Source organism: Ischnura elegans, chromosome 1, assembly GCF_921293095.1.
Source record: "Ischnura elegans chromosome 1, ioIscEleg1.1, whole genome shotgun sequence".
In the NCBI taxonomy this organism is placed as follows: domain Eukaryota; kingdom Metazoa; phylum Arthropoda; class Insecta; order Odonata; family Coenagrionidae; genus Ischnura; species Ischnura elegans.
In genome coordinates, this window is record NC_060246.1 from 3,471,139 (window position 1) to 3,492,108 (window position 20,970).

At 37.8% G+C, this 20,970-nt stretch overlaps 1 protein-coding gene across 2 annotated transcripts in view; it reads right to left on the bottom strand.

The window, feature by feature from the left end:
• Positions 1-20,970, bottom strand: part of LOC124154699 (rho GDP-dissociation inhibitor 1) — a 29,369-nt gene continuing 8,399 nt past the window's right edge. Inside the window, exons 3-5 of one of the 2 annotated variants that reach the window (XM_046528582.1) lie at positions 16,516-16,625; positions 11,926-12,040; positions 1-1,786 (exon numbers count right to left, since the gene is read on the bottom strand). In XM_046528582.1, the coding sequence (XP_046384538.1) occupies positions 1,590-1,786; positions 11,926-12,040; positions 16,516-16,625 (422 nt within the window). In that variant the 3' untranslated portion in view covers positions 1-1,589. The other variant, XM_046528589.1, reaches the window with a different exon arrangement.

Sequence of the window (20,970 nt, forward strand, 5' to 3'; positions counted from 1 at the left end):
TACGTTTGTTACTTAAGTTTATTATCATTAATGCCATTAAAAACGCTACAAAAATTGTACTTTTTGCCAACAGTTTAATCATGGTTGCATGGCTATTCAAACAGATGACTGTTACCACAATAAACAACTGAAATACACAATAGAAGCATACACGCAGATGCAAAGCATGGCAACTCAATGGGCAAGTGAATTTTTCAGATGCAATTTCAAGCTATACGTAAATGGTGGCTAAACTTTAAAATTTTACATTCTCTCAAATATGAACTAGTATAAAAAAATGCAAGGCACACAGTGGCTGATCACCATGCTCTCCAAACCATATCATTCATCTTCACACCTGAAACAGGTATCACCTTTAGCACACTAGAAGAAGTTTGGTATGATAAAACACCTGAGATATCAATGAATTTTTAAAACTAGTTTCTCTTGTATAAAAAAATGTCTCTTATAACACAGATTGCTCAGAGAGATGCCACAGCAGTGCACCATTCCTTCCATTTAAGTGCTTAACATACGGATCAGCCAGAAAATGTACAAATGGTAGTAAGTGCTTATTTTACCATGAAATTAATACAAAAAAAACTAGAGAAAGATTGATTTTTTGCACACCCCTTCTGTGTCCTACCATAATACTTAACAATAACTCTTTGTAATGCTTCTCATATCTCATTCACAACCAACAGACCAATATTCTCATCTAGTATTCTGAGAAAAAAGACCAAGAATAATAATATGAAGTTAAGAGGAATCAAATCATGCAAATATACAGCCACAACGGGTGAGAAGCTTTAAATTTTGGGAGTTACAGCAACAGGGCAGGGATGAATACTATTAAATATAATTCATGAAATAAGTGTTTTTGCAGCTACAATTACTTCATAATAGGAAGATAAAAATTATCGAAAATATGCAATGAGACAAAAAATCAACTGCACCACTTCCGCGAATCAATATGCCTATGATTAATAAGAGACGGCAAATACTTCCACAATTCTGAATTGCACTTTTTCCATACAACAATACGGCCTTTATCACAAGGAAAAATGCTGTTGTTCACAAATCCATTCAGTCTCCCTTAGCACTCCCAAGGAATTGTCCGCGACAAATAAGGTAAGATCATTATGCGTGGTAAAAATACTTAACAAATGCCAATTAGCCAAAAATACTCAACATATATATGTAGCTAAAGTTATTAGGTTTTTCAGTATAAGAGAAACAAATTACAACAAAAACAATTACATACTTAAAAAAAGACATCATTCACACTGATTAGGGAATATGGCGTACTAACCAATGTTGATATGCTTAAAGTAAAACAAAAATGTCAGCACATATGCTGAACACATCCTCAAGCACCCCTTGCTCCACAGCATTTGTAAGCCTAATTTCAAATCAGAAATGTCTCACTCTCGTGAACGGTGTAACGTGAGAAAGAGGAAGTGGTATCGACTGGGGATATAGAGATACAACAGTCCAGGATGTGACAAGCCAAGTCAACAACTAGAGAGTTGGAAGGTCTGTCCACTGGATTGGCTGCTGTCACGGCATCACCCCTCCCCCCCACCCAACAGTCGGCAGCCGACGCCTGCTCACTTCCAATCCTTCTTGATCTCAAAGGTCCACTCCCACTTGAGGTGCTCGTTCTTGTCGTCGTCCGTGAAGAGCGAATGCACCGAGTAAGTGCCCCTCGCCATCACTCCCGACGGAGCATCCTCCTGAGGCGTCGTGTAGCTCTGGATCTCCGTTTTCGGGGGATAGCTCCCGACCATGTGGGTCATCTTGTCAACTGAAAGAGCAGGCAAACATCAGACATCCCTCCTCCGTCCTACAAAGACATGGGAGCACAAATTTATCCATACTACAATGTCAGCCAACGCTTTTCAGGCGATAAAGAAAAAAATTAGCAAATTCCGAATGAGGAACAATAGAGGAGCTTACATATTGACATGACTGCACATTTTCTATTATGTATCTTCAGTATGAACCTAGGATAAAGGAGAGTTCTGGAGAAAAATTATCAGACAATGATGAGTAAATCAAAGTCTACATGTCGCTGTCATTAAATGAAAGCCAATACTAGCAAGAAGTGATGGATGGATAGGAAATACATGAATTAATCATAGGAGAATTCTGTTGGAGGCTGTATGAAGCATACCTTCATGCCAGTATGAGGCATCAAAAAATCGACCAAAAACTCTTAGTTTCTGCCACAGGGAGTTTATTTCCGTGAAATTAAAAAATGCTGATATTGACGAAAATGTTTTAGTCCCATAAGGCTCCCATGTTATTACAAGTCTTTATACATCGAAAAGTATCACACTTTTCGGAATTGTGAGATTTTCCTTCCGATGAATTTTTTTTTCTAGTTTTATTACTGAAAATTTCAGCTCCGTACCCCTAGTAGTTAGGGCTATGACTTTGTATCAATGAAGTAACTGCAACTTTATATTATTTAAATATTACCAATAAATCAATCATACGCTTAACTTCAACTCAGATTAAAGGTTTTAATGCTCCACTCACAAAATAATATGTACATCAGAAAAATTAGATGAAGGTTAGACAAACATTGAATTAGTGTAAAATTTATAAATTGCGCAGAGTCACAGTCACTCCTTCATTTCTTTAGAAAAATTAGATGAAGGTTAGACAAACATTGAATTAGCGTAAATTTATAAATTGCGCAGAGTCACAGTCACTCCTTATATTCTTTAAGGGCTCTTAATTTGTACTTAGCTCCTCATCTTCCTCACCCCATGCACTACACATGATGCAGGGCAATAACCAACCTAAATTGAAATGTTAACCGATGATGAGGACTAATTCTACCAAGAGTTTTCACCGATTGAAGCTCTTAGTACAGGGGTACTTAGCGTAGCAAATATCTTAACCCAATTTGTACCCACGCTGGGTTTGATGGAGTCAAGAGTACTAAATACTAGCCATTAAATTTTGCCCAGGGGCCCTCATAGCAAATAGCAAACACAATCCGTGGCACAATGTGCGTCTATTGAGTCACATGTCTCCATGAAGGAGAAACTTGTCTTGGTCCATAAGTCATATAGTTTGAATCGTAACAAACTTAATAAAGAACTCCTTACCAAAGCACAGAATGAATATAATATGCTTGTAACCCAAGCCAAAAGAGCAGCAAACCTTGAATACATTTCCAATTCTGGCAATAAACTTAAGGCAGCATGGACGGTCATTAAAAAAGAGGCTGGTATAACAAAAACTTTTCCTCATCTCTCAATCTCTCCAGATGACCTCAACAAATTCTTTACTGAAACAGTTGAGAACATTACTTCAACCACACCCTCTGATAACATTAAAGCTATGTCTCTGTTAAGCAAACACACAATTGATAAAAGGTACTTTAAGTGGAAATGGGTAACACCATATGAGATCTTTAAAGTAATAAAATCTCTTAAAAACTCAAGCAGCAAAGACATTTATGGCCTCTCAAATAACCTCTTAAAGACCTTAAATGAATCTCTCATTGAGCCTCTCAGTATAATAATCAATACTTGTCTTCAATCTGGTGTCTTTCCGCATCATCTTAAATACTCAAAAGTAACTCCTGTATACAAAAAAGGCCCTAAAGAAGATCCTAACTCATATCGCCCTATTTCTGTCATACCAATCATTGGTAAAGTCTTTGAGGTAATTATTAAATCTCAGCTATATGACTATTTAGAAAGTAATGGTTTTTTCAGTTCATCTCAGTATGGTTTCCGTAAAGGTAAAACCACCACAAAAGCTCTACAATTTATCACCAATATTATCCACAACTCTTTTGAAGATCAATCATCAGTGGCTTTAACCCTATGTGATCTCACCAAGGCTTTTGATTGTGTCTCTCACTCCATATTACTTGAAAAATTAAACTACTATGGAATCTCAGGAGTTGAGTTGTCTCTTTTCCGATCATATCTAGTTAATCGTCAACAATTTGTTGAAATGGAGGGAGTGCAGTCCTCCTCCCTCCCTACCCAATACGGTGTTCCCCAGGGGTCTGTCCTGGGGCCCATTTTATTCTTAGTAATGATCAATGATCTACCATGCAGTATACCTTCAAAATCCATTCTTTATGCTGATGATACGACCTTAATAGATGTCTGCAAAACTACTACCTATGCTGCTCAAAGTGCAGACAATCATCTAGTATTGGCCAATGATTGGTTTAGATTCAATGGCTTTATACTTAACATAGAAAAAACTCAAAAGCTTATCTGTAACCTGAAGCCTGCCAACAAAGTCAAGCCAACAAAGTTACATACTTGGGTTTTATCTGGACTCTGGAGCTATCACACCACTGAGGTTAATAAAAAGCTTTCCAAAGCTCTCTTTATTTTAAGAAAGCTAAGTCCGATAGTCCCTTCTGATTATATGCAATCTATATATTATGCTTTTTTTAACAGCCACATAGATTATGGCCTAGAAATATGGGGTAGTGCCCCTGATATAAAATCAGTGTTTCTTTTGCAAAAAAAGGCAGTTAGAATACTAACTAATTCTCCATCTCGTGAACACTGTCGCCCACTATTTATTAGATTGAACATTTTAACTATTTACAGTATGTACGTGTACAGAGTTTTACTATATATGAAAGAAAACCTTGATCTTTTCCCTATAAGAAGTACAACTCATAACCATAGCCTAAGAAATAAGAATTCCTTATCACTAAATCAGTGCAGATTAACCAAAACCCAATTCTCCATACATAATTTAGGTATCAAGCTATTTAACCATCTCCCTATCTCAGCCAGAATGGCTAGCTTGACCAAATTCAAGAGTGTGATTCACTCATGGCTAGCCTCACAGCCATTGTATTCTGTCAGTGAATATTTTACTCTTAACACATGTGATATTGTATTCTAATATATTCATATACTTTCTATTATATTTCATTTATTTTTATTAATTGTACACTGCCTATGAACTGCGACTATCTTTTCTTGTATATTCTATATGTATGTGCAATTGAATTTCATCTGTGACGAGGTCTGTGTATCTAATGAATACTATTGACCAATAAAGATTATTATTATTATTATTATCATAACCACTTCCCAATTCCCTCATAGAGTGATTTACAAATGATCCAACATTTTACCACATATTTCTGCCCCAATGAATTCCATACGGACATTCTGCGAGTAAGGGAAACAAAGGCATCACTCACTCAAATTCATTCAAACAACAATTGGTTTTCTACAGCATGAAAAATTGGAATATAGACTGCAAAACTAGAGCAATACAGTAAACTCTCGATTATACGAAGCAGGATTTTACGAAGTTTTCGATTATACGAAGTGATAGTGCGGTCCCGGCGAAAAGCCTATGGTAAATACATGGTGCTATTCGATTATACGAAGTTTCGATTTTACGAAATGTTTCGAATTTACGAACCCCGGGTCGGTCCCCAGGAGCGAAAGGCATTCGTTTATACGAACTATGGCGAAATATTTGTCAACAAAACTAGTTACGCCGGCGTATGTAGCTAAAAAAAATCAGCTCTTCCAACTGTGGTTCATCAAAAGTGTGAAATCGTAAATGATAGTGCAACTTTTGGAGAGAAAGGGTTCGCCTAAAACCTCACGGTGGGAATTTAGGGGAAGTAGGAGTTCAGTAAAATATCGCAACTGACATAATGCCCCTATTTACGTGCCTATTCGTAAACATCGCATCGACAATACTTCGTAGTTTAACATGTCAGGAAGGTCGCGCGGGGTATTTCGTACACCCCTAATTAACCCTGTGCACTGCTGTGAACGTAAGTGGTACGTTCGCAAGGCAGGCTGCTGTGCACGTACTTCGAAGACTACTTGACTACTTTTAGCCGAAGCACTTCGAAGGGTCCCTAATCTGGGACCCTTTCCTCGACGAGCTCACCTTCGCTGGCCCCTCTCTTCGACCCTCCGAAGGGGGGGCCTCCCTCCCCAAAAGTGACCGCTCTGACTGCATTTTGAAAGTCTATCAATCAATGCCATCATCAAAAAATAATTGTTTGCATCGCACTCCTGCCAATCAGGCATTCAAGTACGTCTCTGAACCGTGTTTCCGCGATGAGAAATAACGATTTTGTTAACTTTGCTAGAATAGCCAAGTTAATAAAATTGTCATTTTTCATCGCAGAAACACGGTTCAAAGAAGTACTTTATTTCCTCCACTACAATCGCAAATTGCTGGAAATCGGCCGGATTCCCTTTGATAGCGCATCATGAGGATGTTCTCGAGGTTGGTAATTGATACAACTAGCCTACTAGTAATTCTACTGCTATAATATCACGGCTATGGTTGATTCGTTACGTTATATCTTCAGGAAGCTGCAGCGGATAAAATTGCGGAGGAGATTAGAGGCTTAAAAGATGATTTTGAAAAATTCTTGGAAAAAGCAGGAAGAGCACAGCGCGCAACATCAAACGATTATATTGCCCTTGACGAAGATCTCCGGGCTTGCGACAATAGGACGCAGGTACATACGTCTGAAGAAGCAGCGGCCGGGACTAGTCAGAATAGCAGTGACGACGAAGATGAAAGTGAGGAAGTAATTTTACCAAATAAAAAAGAAGTACACGCTGCCCTCCAAACATTAAGATACTTTGATCTGGCTAACGAGTTAGGTCCCCAATTTCATTCCCATGTATGCAAGTGAGAAACCATGGTGGAAGCGGCGATGGAAAAGGGCAAGAAGAAAAAAAATAACAGCTTTTTTTAGTAATATCTTTTCGTGTATAATTCGCCTTCTTGAATAAACAACTTAAATATCTTAAGTATTGGGCTCTATCAACCACCAACTTATTTTTCAGGCTACTCGTAATGAAGACGCACTTCTAACTCTAACCATGAACTTTCTTCACGCGCGTCTCCCTGTTTTCCCATGCCGAGAGATCTTTCTTTCCAAAGTCTTTGTTTACTTCCACCCGCGGCCTTCTGCTGATCTTGCTGACACCCACCTTACGCATCCCAAACCCCTCCTTCCCCAGCATTTCCCATTCACTCCCTCCCTAAGGTTACAGAGCTTGAGTGCGTCGTAGAAAAATACGCCCCCCAAACGTAACCTGAGGCAGAGCTGAAGGCCCTTTCCCCACCCTTCTTTCTCCTGCCCCCTTCACCCCACCATATGCTGACCACTTCTTTCCTCAGGCAATCCCCATCCCACTCTTATTCACCCCACCCACTGGGAACGTTCCCCGATTGTGGAGAAGGGCATGGTTCATCTTTACCTGCAACGGGGGTAAGTTATTAACCGGAGAGAGGCTGAAGAAGTATCTTCCACTATCGGGGAAATGGTCCCGCGCTTATAATTGTCTCTCTTCTTCTCTGCTGACGTTTCAATTGAAATTATTTTCTTTGCTCTTTCCACACTATATTTATTTACGATTATGGCGCAACTATTTTTTAGTGCTAAAGCTAAGAAAATCTTTTCTCTATGTCAATGATCCTTTGCATAACTTTCAATACGGCGGAGAAAGGAACACGAAAACTAAATGAGATGAACGTGCAGGTTTTTGCGTGTCATTTTTGGGAATTCACGCAAGTGAACCAATACTTCACACACGTTGAGAAATGACGAAACATCTCTTGCAGAAAAACAATCAATGCGGATAATAACGATTCTCTCTTTATTTCTCCGATAATGGAAGATGTTTCTCCTGTCGTTTTCCGGTTGGAACCTTGCTCCTGTCGGCATAAAAGAGGAGAGAAATGCTATATGAACATAGCACTTCACACCCGGTATGAAGAATATGGTCCTGATGAAGAATAAAGTCTTTCGTAGCAACGTCTGCAAAGGTGATGGAGCACAGTGTCCTGACGGAGAACTCAAATTGAATTTACTTCAAATATTCGCCAGAAGATATCCTACGTAATTTATGATCGTGGCTGAATCTCAATGAAAAAAACTATTTGAAAAGATAGCACATTCAGCTGAAAATACGGAGTAACTCGAAATATTAACTTACGAAGGTTATTATGGAAATGGGTTAAGGCCCTCGTTTTTCTTTTTTTTCTCGTCACTGAGCGATAGAGGGGGACATAAATGGCGGTTAGGCCGGCTGCCGCTAAAATTCCGTGGGTGCTGGAAACAAATATCTACCTCACGTGTACTTAATATGTAGTTGTTATTCGCTCCTAACCACAAATTCATAACATTAAATTCTTAATATAAACTTTGCAATACATTATTTGATTACGTTTTCTAAACTGGTCGGGAATTTTATGGTGGTATAATTATTTAACGATCATTCACGGCATAAATCGATAACAAAAAGCCTTTTCTATGAATAATACCGAGAATAACCACCAAAAACATTTAAATAAGACCACTAAAGACAAAAAACGGCAGAGGAAACAAAAGTGAACATTTTTTCGTGACTTATGAAAAAGGTTTGAAATTACGAAACTCGATTTTACGAAGTGCCAATTGTCCGGTCCCACTGACTTCGTAAAATCAAGAGTTTACTGTAGCATGATTCCTACAGCAGATCCCTCCCAACTGGAGAACAATCACCATCCCAATAATACTCACCAGCAGATGCTGTGAGTCCGTGCAAGCAAAAAAAAGAGAACAAACATTGTTAGCAATTTTGCTCAAAAATCTCCAACTTCAACAGAAAAAAGTCGCCTGCTCCACAACTCCAACATGCAGGCAAAACAGTACGTTGCCACGACAACTCTACAGCAGGCATACAAATAGTAATACACAGCAAATCACCTCAATTAAAATTTACACCAAGGTTGCACACTGGAAAGAACTGCGGAATTACAGTGAAACCTCTCATAATGACCACTCTCTCAAAGACTAAGCAGGTACTTTACTGAGCCTATTGCAGTTCCAGGGAGGTTCATTGCATTTAATAGCCCTATTCAAAGACAACCCATCACTCCCCCTCGTGGCCACCACCACTGAAAGAGATTTCTTCCTCTTCAGCAAATAAAAACGCTACAAAAAAACCATTGAAGCACAAGTTGAGTTTTGTGTTTTCGCCTGTGGATTGGGGAGCAAAATTTTCCATTCGCATTTCCCTGAACAACCACATCTACACAACTACTTGCAAGTCACTTCCAGGGGGTGTGGCCTGAATTGAATACCTCTATCCATCAGTCTTTAAGGTAAATGTTTATGATATCTTCCAAGTGCTTATGCAGAGGGTGCTGATTCAAAGGTCCGAGTCCTTCCAGGAAAGACTCTGTTCACTCCATTGAGATGAAAACCATTTTGCAGTCTGGCTGTTAGTCGGAATACACATATGCATGAAATAAGGGATGATTCAGCAAATCATTTCCTGAGAAGAGGAGTAGCTTAGTGTACTGGGCCATTTAGTGCTGAGTGACGGTGCATGAACCACCTCTGAGTCAAAGATGTAAAAGAGAGCAAGTTTACCTAAGATGAAAGGGTAATACATACTGAGACATCCCATCTCAAAGAAGGCTATCAAATCTTTTCAATTTTGGGACATAACAAATAAGTGGAATTCAAAAATCTAGGTGCATATGAAATGAATATTTCATTCCTAGCAATGGCTAGCTAATGGGCACTAATGGGCATGGTTTTACGTGTATTTCATCACTTTATGGAAAATTTAGGATGAATCTGGTGACATGAATGATGGGAAGCCAAGAATAAAATTGGTAATTTCATCATCCTAAAAAGAGCAGTGTGTTGTTTACATGGACAAACAAATTGCTATTTTTCTGTACTCTAAACTTAGTCGTCCTCTTATAAGTAGCCATCATAGAAAATTTGAAAAAATCCAAAAGCACACTTGATTTTGAAGGGAATTCCAAGTATGGAGCAAAAAAGAGAACAGGGAGCAGAAAGAACAACGTGACAGAATATTTTCAGTTGTCTCTAACACGAATCTTAGACGAAAGAGAGAGAGAGCTCTATAGAAAATTTTAAAGGGTAAATCAGATTCTAACAGTCATAATCATAAAGTGAAAGCAATGCTGTCCTGAAGTGATGGACAAAAAGGAAATACAATGATGTACCATATGAGAATTTAGAGGGAGCTGGATGAAGCCAAGCTTGATACCAGTTTACAGGAAACATAATCGGTAAATGAACCATATGGAGCACTTGATGTGAAATTAGGGAAGTCCCAACATCCATAGCGGCATTCACAAAAAGTTAGCATAAAATATTGGTATATTAATAGGAAACCAGTGAATTTTTGTTGGCCTTATTTTACAATAGCACGTCACAGTAAATATTATCAAACGTTTTGCATTTACAACATTGTCACATTGGATTGGCTTGTTTCATTTTTTACTTGAATTCCATTCGTTTGAAATGGATGAAAATCAACCAAACGATGAGTCAATCAAAATGAAGTGGAGATGCAAGCAAGCCGTCAACACAGGGAAGAGCAAATGAATGTTTTTTCAAGACAAATAAAATCTATTTAAAAAATATTTCATGCACGTGAAACAGTTGTCCAAGTATAATACAAGAAGTGATAAAAAGTATACGTACTACATTAAAATTATCTGAAAAACAGCCGCATACGAAAGCGATAGTGTAGTTAAATTGACCAAGGAATACATAAGTACAACAAAATATAAAAGGTGAATACACTGAAGCAGAAACTTGGTAAACTATGTTGGAGCTTACAAATATATGTAAAACAAAGAATACATTTGATTTGAATACGTACACACACAAACAAAAAAGAAAAATCTTCTTTGCACATACGATTATGTAATTGCTTGAAAGAATATTGGAATTGAAGTAGGGGGAAGGCCTTTAATAGGAAATTGCAGTTTACTTGATTATTTAAGATGACTGCATATAGCTCTCAAACAATAATATCGATTGTCCTCATAATCAAAATATTTAGTTCAAACATTAAAGAAACAGATTATGTGCAAGTTATATCACTAATAAATTTAAATTTGAGCAACTATAATGAGTAATCACACTGCCTAACACCACACGAGTAAATTCAAGTCACAGAACCTGGTATTTCATAGGTAAGATATCCTTATTATATAAGATTATTATAAATCAATTCTCACTATTTATGCTGGGCCAACCATTCAAATCCATGCAGGAAGCTACGAAAAAAGCTGGGTCAACATTGTGGATTTTACTTTAAAAATATATTTGTTGTAGACCTATACAAATGATCAACAAAATTGGCCACTGTTAATCTTCAAGTGAATTTTTCATTACGGTACAGCTTCATAAAAAACACCAATGAATGAACATTCTGACATGCTGGGGGAAAACAAGTCATTTTTCCAAAGTCAATAATAAGGACAAAATATTGAAAATTTCATTTTGAAATGATTTTTTATTACTTTGACCGACCAGTAAGAAAAAAGTTTATAATCCAAAAGGAAATCTAATATAAATTCCAAGCTGAGGTGTTACGGAGAGGGGATTTTATAAACTGTAACTGGGAAAAAGGTAAGGTAAGTTAGGAAGGGGACGGAAGAGGATAGGATTTATAGATAGAGTGAAAGAGAGTAACTGGCCATTGTGAAATGAAGTGGGATATACAAGTTGGGAGGGGAGACAGGCCAAGGTAACCACTAAAACCCTCCCCGTGTACATCAACCTCAAACGGAAATATACCAAAATATCAATGATATTATTATGGAGTAATTAATAACTGTCTCTCATCAGCTATTATTGGTGGATAACTTAGTGCCACCACTTAGCTAAACCCATTCTGAGGACAAAAAAGCCTTATTATCTTAATAATTATTTTAACTGAAGAAAGTCATTTGCAGCTTAATGTGGTGGAGTAACAGAATAAAATAATAATAAAAATGGCAATTTTTCACAAACACAAATGAAGTGCGACAGGGTACACATTCTTCCTTGATATCTCAATGCTTCACCAAATGTCTACTGAAAAACCAAACTTAATCCAACATTTACGTCTACAAGCATAATGAACAGCATGTACTTACCAGGCATACTCAATCTATATGTCTTTTGGATGTACTTCAAACCGTGCACAATTTCCCTTTGAACTACAAAGTCTATCCTAATTTTGTACGAGACTCCCTCTTTGATGACAAAAACCTAAAAACAAAATGAAAGATATTTAAAACTATCCATTTCAAAATTTGATCCCGTAATTGATCACAGTAAATGCAAAAGAAGTTAAAAAAAAAAGTACAGGCAATGTAAAACAGTATCAATTGCTTTAAAGAAACTTAACCCATATAAACAACTCAACACCAACAAGATCATTCATTGTGCGTTATCAGGGACAACAGCTTAGATCATCATTTGATATGATGAAATTAATTTAAAAAAAATACAAGATGAATAAAATATTAATCTTAAAAAAATTAACCCTTTCACCTGAAAGAAAAAATACGTTTTCTTAACATAATGAAAACCAATACTGAAAGTAGACAGACAAGATAAATGTTATTCTGATGATATTGAGCAATACAACAAATTAATCCAACAATTTCATTCCGTTTCAATGGAGCATCCCTTGCTATTAGCCAATGCTTTGGTTGTCTATGAAGTCATTACTCTTATTGCTATAATATGTAGCTCACTACATAGTCCCCAGTCACTCACTCCTGGCCGAAGCAAAAGGAGAAAAAAATTCCACAATAAGCAGCAAATGCCATTTTTTAAAGGTTCTGCTTTAGGCAGCACACTTTCGGCTTTAATATCTTTTGGAAATTGAAGAATTAAAATGAGCTATTCAACAAAATATCATTTAGGGTCCTCTATACAATGGTAGCTCAAGAAACTCCACCCACATATGTCATCTACAACACCCTGAACACACATGTAAACTGGCCAATAATAATGGCAGTTTTTCAGGATTGAACACACTTATGTTACCCCAACACTTTTACCTACTTAATCATTCAAGTATATAAGGTACAAAAATTTGCGCATAAAACTAAAATGCAGGATCTTTTCCATACTTCTTTATTGCCGTAAAGAAGTTGAAACCAGGATTTGACATGATGTGACTTGGTTTCCTTTTACGTAGCAATATGATACTATGGATCCATATTCTTACAACTCAAGCCTAGTTTTTGTATCATTGGAAAAGACCCATTGAGATAGGGAGAGGACAAGCTGCGGAGGGGATTGTCTCTTTCTCAGGAGTTGGGGGGTTGTCAACCATCTTTTCCGCGAGAAGTCACTCACCTCTGTACAAGCCATCTGTAACAAGAGGCTCCCGAGAATCATCTGGTTGGTAAATTTTGCTTTTACTTCTTCCAACAAGAGAATTATTGATTATTGTGGGTAAAACCTATAGTTTTCTGACAATGTTTTCCCTATCTAACAGGCATTTAAAGTGGCATAACTGAAGTGCATGAGTGGTATTCAGAATTCAAAAGTGGCAACAAGTCAATCAAAGACATTCACTGCCTGGGCTGTCCTTCCAGCTCCAGAACTGATGAAAATGTGAAACAAAAGTCGTGCCCTTGTGCACGAGGATAAAAGGCATACTATTTACAAACTCGCTAAACAATCTGGTCTTTCTGTGAGTATATTGCAGTGAATTTAAGCCGAAGATTAGCAAATGAGATGAATTGCAGCAAAATTCATCCCCCGTTCGCTGATGCCTGATCAAAGTGCAGCACAAGTTGCTGCGACTTGTGCTTTTGTTAAAAAATTGCACGACAGTGCTTTCTCACCCACCCCACTCACTAGATCTCGCACCTTTGTGATTTGCTTTTGTTCCCCCGAATGAAAACGGCGATGAAGGGGAAATGTTTACATCACATTACAGAGGTGAAAATGGAATCAAAGGTGGTCTTGCAAGGCATCAGAAACAAAGAGTACCAAGGGTACGCATGGTGGAAAAAATGTTTTAACCATTGCTTCAGTTTAAAGGGAGAGTACTTCTGTACATTGGCATACTAGATAGCAAATGAGACAAAGAGGCATCTTACCCTATGTTGCCCACATATTTTTAAAGCAACCCACTTTAACAACAAATGAAAGATTTTTGTGGCAGAAAAACTATACAGTGGAACCTCGATTTATCGTTTTTCACAGGGGTGGATGAAAAAAACGATGAATACGGGAAAACGATCAATGTGGGAATGTTTGTCCGGGTTGCCTATGTCCCAGGAAACGCTGGATTTTTGCGAATTATGACATTCATTAATGGATTCAAAAATGATTTTAGCTGATTACAGGAATATTATTCCTTTATCGAAACACTTAGGTCATATTGTTGATTCGGATTATATCTCTTTCAAATATCCTGAAGGAACACGCGGCATTATAAAAATGTTTCACTCCACTCGGAATTTTCACTGCTATTATGCATTTCTGTCCGATGTAAAAATCCTTATCCATCAAATGCCATTTCAAGTACACGTATTTACAAGAGAAATTGTGTGTTATGCCTCAAACAACTGATTTCGCCGTCGCAGTGATTGGTTATGAGATGGATCAAGAAGGCCAAAAATAGTTTATTTGAAATTTTCCTTTCTAGCAATTAAACTTTTAATATGATTGAGGCAATGTGGCGTTAATCGTCAGCGGCACACCCAACTGATCCTCGGCTTCATCCCATTTCTTGTTTTCACCAGGGATCTCGCTTTACCCCCACCTCTGCCGTCACGTACTACCGGACATACTGAGGCGTGCTGTAATATTCACCCATTTCTAGCCCGGATTCATTTCTTCATCATCAATTATTTTCAGTCCATCTTTTAAAGTTCTCACTCGTGTCTTCGGAAGGGCCATGGTCCGAAGACGAATAAGAAGAAAACTAATAAAAATGAAACCGGACTCTATTGAACCCACACGGAAAACACTCGCCGGTTTTAAGTCAACCCACCCTGGAAAGTACGGAACCAGTCGTACGAGGTGAAGTTCGACACTAATGCTATCGCGTACGGCGTAAGCAGAGCTTACTGCAGAGGGTGAAGCATGACCATAAGACTGCGCACATTTTTTTATTCTATAGAGATGGCAACTTACCCACTCATTTCTAACAATAACTAGCGTAGCTCTAGATGAGCAGATGAATTCAGATTGCTAGTAGGGAGAAACAAAATACCCTGAGAAGACATCGCTTCGTTAGCACCTCAGACAAGTGAGACTTGTAGCATACCTCGTAAATTGTAATCAGACGACATATTTTCGAAAAAAAATCCTCATCAACTGCCGTGAAGCTCACTATCAGCTGCGAGGATATCAATATTCGCCAGAAATCACCATCTTATTATTCTAACTATTTCCTTGCTTAAAATGGTTAAATAACCTTAGAAATACGTCGTGTTTGGTATCATTCTTTTTTGAATTACGTGCACATCACTAATATCTCAATCTAATAAAAGTATTTATTTATTTATTTATTTATCACAACCCCCGTAAACAGCACATAACGGCCTTTTACAACGAGGGATTTCAATATTAACAGAGTACAACACAAACATCCATGCCCTGGAGAGGGATCACCTACCCAGGCGGGATTCGAACCCGCGACCTACGGTTTGGCAGGCGAGGACTTTACCCCGCCGCCACCGAGGCCGGCAATACCAATTGCCGAAATACCAATTGCCGAAATTCATTTTTACACATCTTTTGGGCTAATCGGTGATTCATGCAGCAGTTGACCTCCAGAGCTTTGAAGTGAGTCAGCTAAAAAAAAGTCAGTGGTCGAGAAAGGGGGATGCGTGAAAAAGGTTTCTTTTGTTCTCGAGTAACTTGATATTTTCTTTCCAAGCTAAGGTCTTCGTAATACGATCCCTGCTCGAGCTGGGACCTTTTCTTTATTTCGGAGAAGAGGAAAGCTTCAACCGGGGGGGAGGCAAGTGCTGAATGGAGGGGGATACCGGATCTTGGGAAATGCGCTAATGTAACTATATGTAACTATCCCACGGCACTCTGCTTCTCCCTATCGCATTTGAATCTCCTGGGGAAGATTCAAAGTTTGTGTCTGTCGTTATCAGCCATAAACAACACGTTGTAAACACTTCGTCTTGTTTTTGTCAAACGACGGATGCGGGAAAATTATACGACGGGACCGCGATCTTCAAACAATCAATGCGGGAAAACGATACTTCGGGGAACGATAGATGCGGGAAAAAATTACATTGTCTTTATGGAACTTAATTTGGGACCAGGAGCGGCGAACGATGAATGCGGGAAAACGATGAATGCGGGAACGATAAATCGGGGTTCCACTGTAAATCACCTTAAGTCTTCAATGGCAAATCCCACATTGCTTTCCCTTACAATAACTCACACATTGATTCAACCAAAAGGTTATCCATGTGAGGGTCAAGCTCACTATCATTTTCAAATGATATTGACATGTATTAATGAACTCAAATTTAAATTCTTCCAGCAAAAACTGATAGTTTCAAGTGCTTAAAATTTTCATTGTAGCACCTCCATGATAAATATGTAAACCAAGTTATTTGCCCTGGTCTATGCAATACATAGTAAAACTGTAAGCCCTTTTCTATTTCTTCCATAAGGAGATGGGAGGCACTGGAGTTAATCCTTTCCTCTCACGAAGAAGCAATGATAGAAAAGGGACCAATTTCACTAACCTGTTTTTTTAATTGTGTTAAATCACCACTTAAGTCAAGCTCCATATCAGGCCTATCAGCTACACACAACGCAAGCTTCTTAACAATCACTTTCCTGGGGTCATCGGGCTCTGAAATTAGGGATTGAAGGTTAGTCAAAAACACTTTCAATAAAAGTTGACTAGTTTTATAACTGAATTGAATTCAATACCTTGAAGCAGCCCGATGTTGAGAACAAGATACAAAACATAGAGCAAGCCTTCCCGAAAGGATTCAAATATTTTAAGTATTAAAAATATGATAGATGCAAGAAGCAAAATGTACAAGCCTAATAAAAAGTTTATAAAAGTGAATATCCAGCAAACAAAGAAAATACATTGGACAATATAATTATTTTGAATAATTCAATAGATTTAAGTACACACACTTCTAAATATCATATCTATACACTTCAAATTATCACATGACAAGTTTATTGAAAAGGACACTTGTTCCATTGGAAAAATAAGCATAGCTGGGCCAACTCACATTTATATTAAGAAAATATCACATTTGAATGGAAAAATTTGATACAATTTGTATTCTTTTGCAGTAAATTGCAATAAATAAAAATTTTAAAAAATGTAATACATTATAATGAGCTTAATATTTTTTATAGGAAGTAAATAAATGGACATATTTTGAAGAATGTTACTCACCAGAAAAAAAACTGCTTATGATACAACCAAACTTCCATGATTTTCCTTCACCACAAAGCCACACATTCTACTGTCGTACACGATCAAAATATTTAACCATTCTTTACCTTACTCTTAGTTTCCAGCTGCATGGAAAAAAAGGCCTCATTTTACCACTATGCCAGATCAATATACCCAAGAATTCCCGATTTCAATTATCCGTGACTTATCAAAACACTCTACCAGAATTGTTCACAGTCAAGCAGATGAATATCTCAAATTGCACGACAAGCTTGATCCTTATCAGTCTGGGATTTAGCAAAAGCTTTAGAATAGAGACTGCCAAGCTAAATGTAACCCACGACATGCCTTGCCAATGACAACAAATTGATCGCACATATGGTATTATTTGATTTCAACAAGGCCTTCGATCGAGTGAACTATTTTTTGCTTTTGAGCAAACTATGATCACTGAATTTCTCCAGGCACACCCTAAACTGTTTCCATTGCCACTAGTCACACAGAACTTGAGCAGTTAAGTGCAATGAGCTATCTTCTTGGCTCCCATTTCATGCAATCTCCATCACAGCTCTGTCCTCTGACCCCTCTCGTTCACTCCATATACTTTTCATCTGACTAACAGCATCATTCACAGTAAATACATGCTTCAAGAAGACAATTTATAAACCCATGCTTCAGCTACCTCAGAGAAGTAGACACAATTCTGAGATTTGCTTAATCTGCGAACCAACCTGCCTCCAGTTGAACCCAGATAAGAAGCAAGCAACAAATAACAGTAATAAAAGATTTATTAGTACAACCGCTTACAACACAGTCTTAAGGCTCCCGGATACCTTGACGAAAAACTACGCTGCAGACGTCTGGGCAGATTCGTCTGACGCCTCTGTTATTCTATGCACATAACATTTGAATGCATATTTACGAAGAAGAAAGATTGATATTTAAAAAGATCATCGTAATGTTTCATTTCTCGTTTTTCACGCTGCAATATTGACCACGGAAAAACACGAAATTCGGTAAAATTGGCTGCCTGCTACGGCGTGTATAATGACGGAACCCAAAATTTTTTACGGTCTTTTTAAACGATAATCCTTTATCTTCATATTAATCCATACCATTTTAATGTAGTCCTCATAGTAGCGGCACTAAGTCAATCTATGCGAACCTTTGCACGCTCTTTTTGCATTCTCCACGGCTGCGACGTTCTCCCGTTCACATCGCCTTCAGCCTCTGAGCGAGTCTCAGCGCGCTGGAGGAGGGGCAGAGGAAGGAGGGAGCGCTAGCATAGGGTCTGTTGCCGTCAGTACGCCGGCAGCCGCCGAGTAGTCTCCATGCAATGGAGAATATGCGCTTTGTGAGGGGCGTTTCGCGTGTGATGTGTACTCCATTCTTCTGAGCCGAATTTTATTCTGGGTCAATAACACGCTCAGAAATAGGAATTGATTCACGGTAGACGAGCAGAACGTGGCGTACTTTTTTTAACATTACATGACTTCATGGCTAGATTACTTCCTCATCATGATGATCTTTTTCCATGAATATTTCGTTCCCGTGTTATAAAAAAGTGATGTTTTTCAATGCAAGCAAGAAGCATTTGCGCATGTACAGTATATGCGTGGTTATGAATTTTGTATATATAGTATCGGAAACGCCGGTAACGGGGAAAAATCCTTCGCATTATCCTGTTTGGTTTATATGAACTTCAGTATTAAATTGTATCGCGTTATTACTGTCAATGTGGTAAGATAATATTTTCCTTATATCGGTCTATTCTCTCTTGCTAAAAAGTTATCAGTGATATACAGTTCAATATCAAACTCCGACCATGTTTTATGGAGAAGGTTAGCTCGGGAAATTACCGTGCCTACAGTTCTGCGAAAATCATAGTAATTCTTGAAAGTTCATTGCGCGTCATCGATTACGCTTCGTGGACCAGCGGGCGGATTTACATCTTTGTTATAGAACCGTATATTGTTTCTCTGAGTGATTTAAATTTTGTTGTGAGGTATATCAAGAACCCATGGACAACGTGTACTACGCATGATGTTTTGCAATATGTTTGTTAAAAATTTAATGCGAATTCTAATAAACTTTCGTGTTCCAATCCTAAGTAAAATATCTAGGAATCCGGCTTTTTTAAAAACTCACCTCCGCACTTCGTGCCTGACAATAGCATTTTCATTAAACTTACGTCCTTTTTTGTCTATGCAAAATATTGATGACGAAAACAATAATAAAGTTATAGTTCGAAGGATATGACAGCATTATTCGTAACTCCTGCATATATTGCAATGAAGCTTACGGAAAACATAAATCCGAACACTGATGTGCATTGTTCCACGGCCTTTTTTCCTTTTCCCTTTGTAAATACAAGACGAAATTCGCTGTAACATAATTTAGAGGGAAGTTTCTTTGCACCAAATTTACTCAAAGTCATGGTTATGTGGATGCCTTATTTTAAATGGAACCAGTGTTGTTTCTTAGGAGACTTCAAAATTACTTCCAATGATTTCAGGACTCAGCTTGTGTCTCTAATTATTTTTTTAATTATAACATCACATCATTAACACATACATTTGTCAAGGATTCACGGCTGCATACTTTTGATGAAGCCAACAGGATGCTCGCGTTCACGCAATATCCGCAACATCTCATACTTAAATATTTCGCTCCATACAAATGTGATAGTTTCATGCCGCTAAATGCATCATCGTCATTTTAATTTCGACTAAAAAAGGCTACCCTGACCGGAGTATATAATGCCTCATATTGCTGATCAAATATTCATGGTAATTTATGATCTTAGGTTTTCCCATCGTATCAGTTGCAGAAAAGTTTCTCGGGTTTTCCACCGGTTGATGTCGTCCATGTCTCCCACTGACGTTTCGATCCGCGACTTGCTGATCATCCTCAGGGGATCTTCCGAATGCCGTTCTTCAAAAATTTTCCGTATATATACACTCCCTCCGAGTTCAGGTGTAACCTGATTGGTTCACGCTTGTGGAGGTTTTCCCGCCATTTTTGTCGTATATAATGGACTTCATTATTGGTCTCCAAGCATTGCTGATTTGGAAACCAGTGTCCCTGTTGAAGTTGTTGCGGTTGATGCGGATCTGAATTATGTACATAAATCAGGTTTCGGTATCATCTTATAATCACTATAGATTTTAATTTTTGTTACTTATTCCTATTCCAATTTCGGGACTTTGTCCAATAACATATAATAATAATTGTTTATTCTTACGGGTGTTAACCTAATGTACAAAAAAGTGTTACATAAATAAGAATTTAGACATAGTGTTACACAATGAAGTATATATTAGAAGCATATAAACATCAATAAGCATTATTTAACACGTTAAAAAAGTAAAGGGTAGCAAAAGATAACATGTGATCGGTATAAAAAGTTATAAAATAACATATACATATTTAAGAAGCATATAAACATTAATTAGCATTAAAGTTAACGCCGCCTTCTCTTTAACTAATTTCTCCGTAATTCTTACACTTCCATTAACGCAATTTCATTATTATAAACAAAATAAAAATTAATAATTATTCGAACAAGTCTCAAAATATCAACACTACTTGCAAATAAGTACTATCCCTTGTTGACAGCCATGATGCCCTTTCTCCTGAGGACGCTTTGCACCACTTTGCACGCTTTGAATCATGGGAAAAGTGGGGCGAAGGATGCACTCCTCGATGCCTAAATCTGGCGGCCGCGTTAGCTGCCTAAATTCCCTCCCTTATGCTGGCTAACGAGTTGGGACATCCT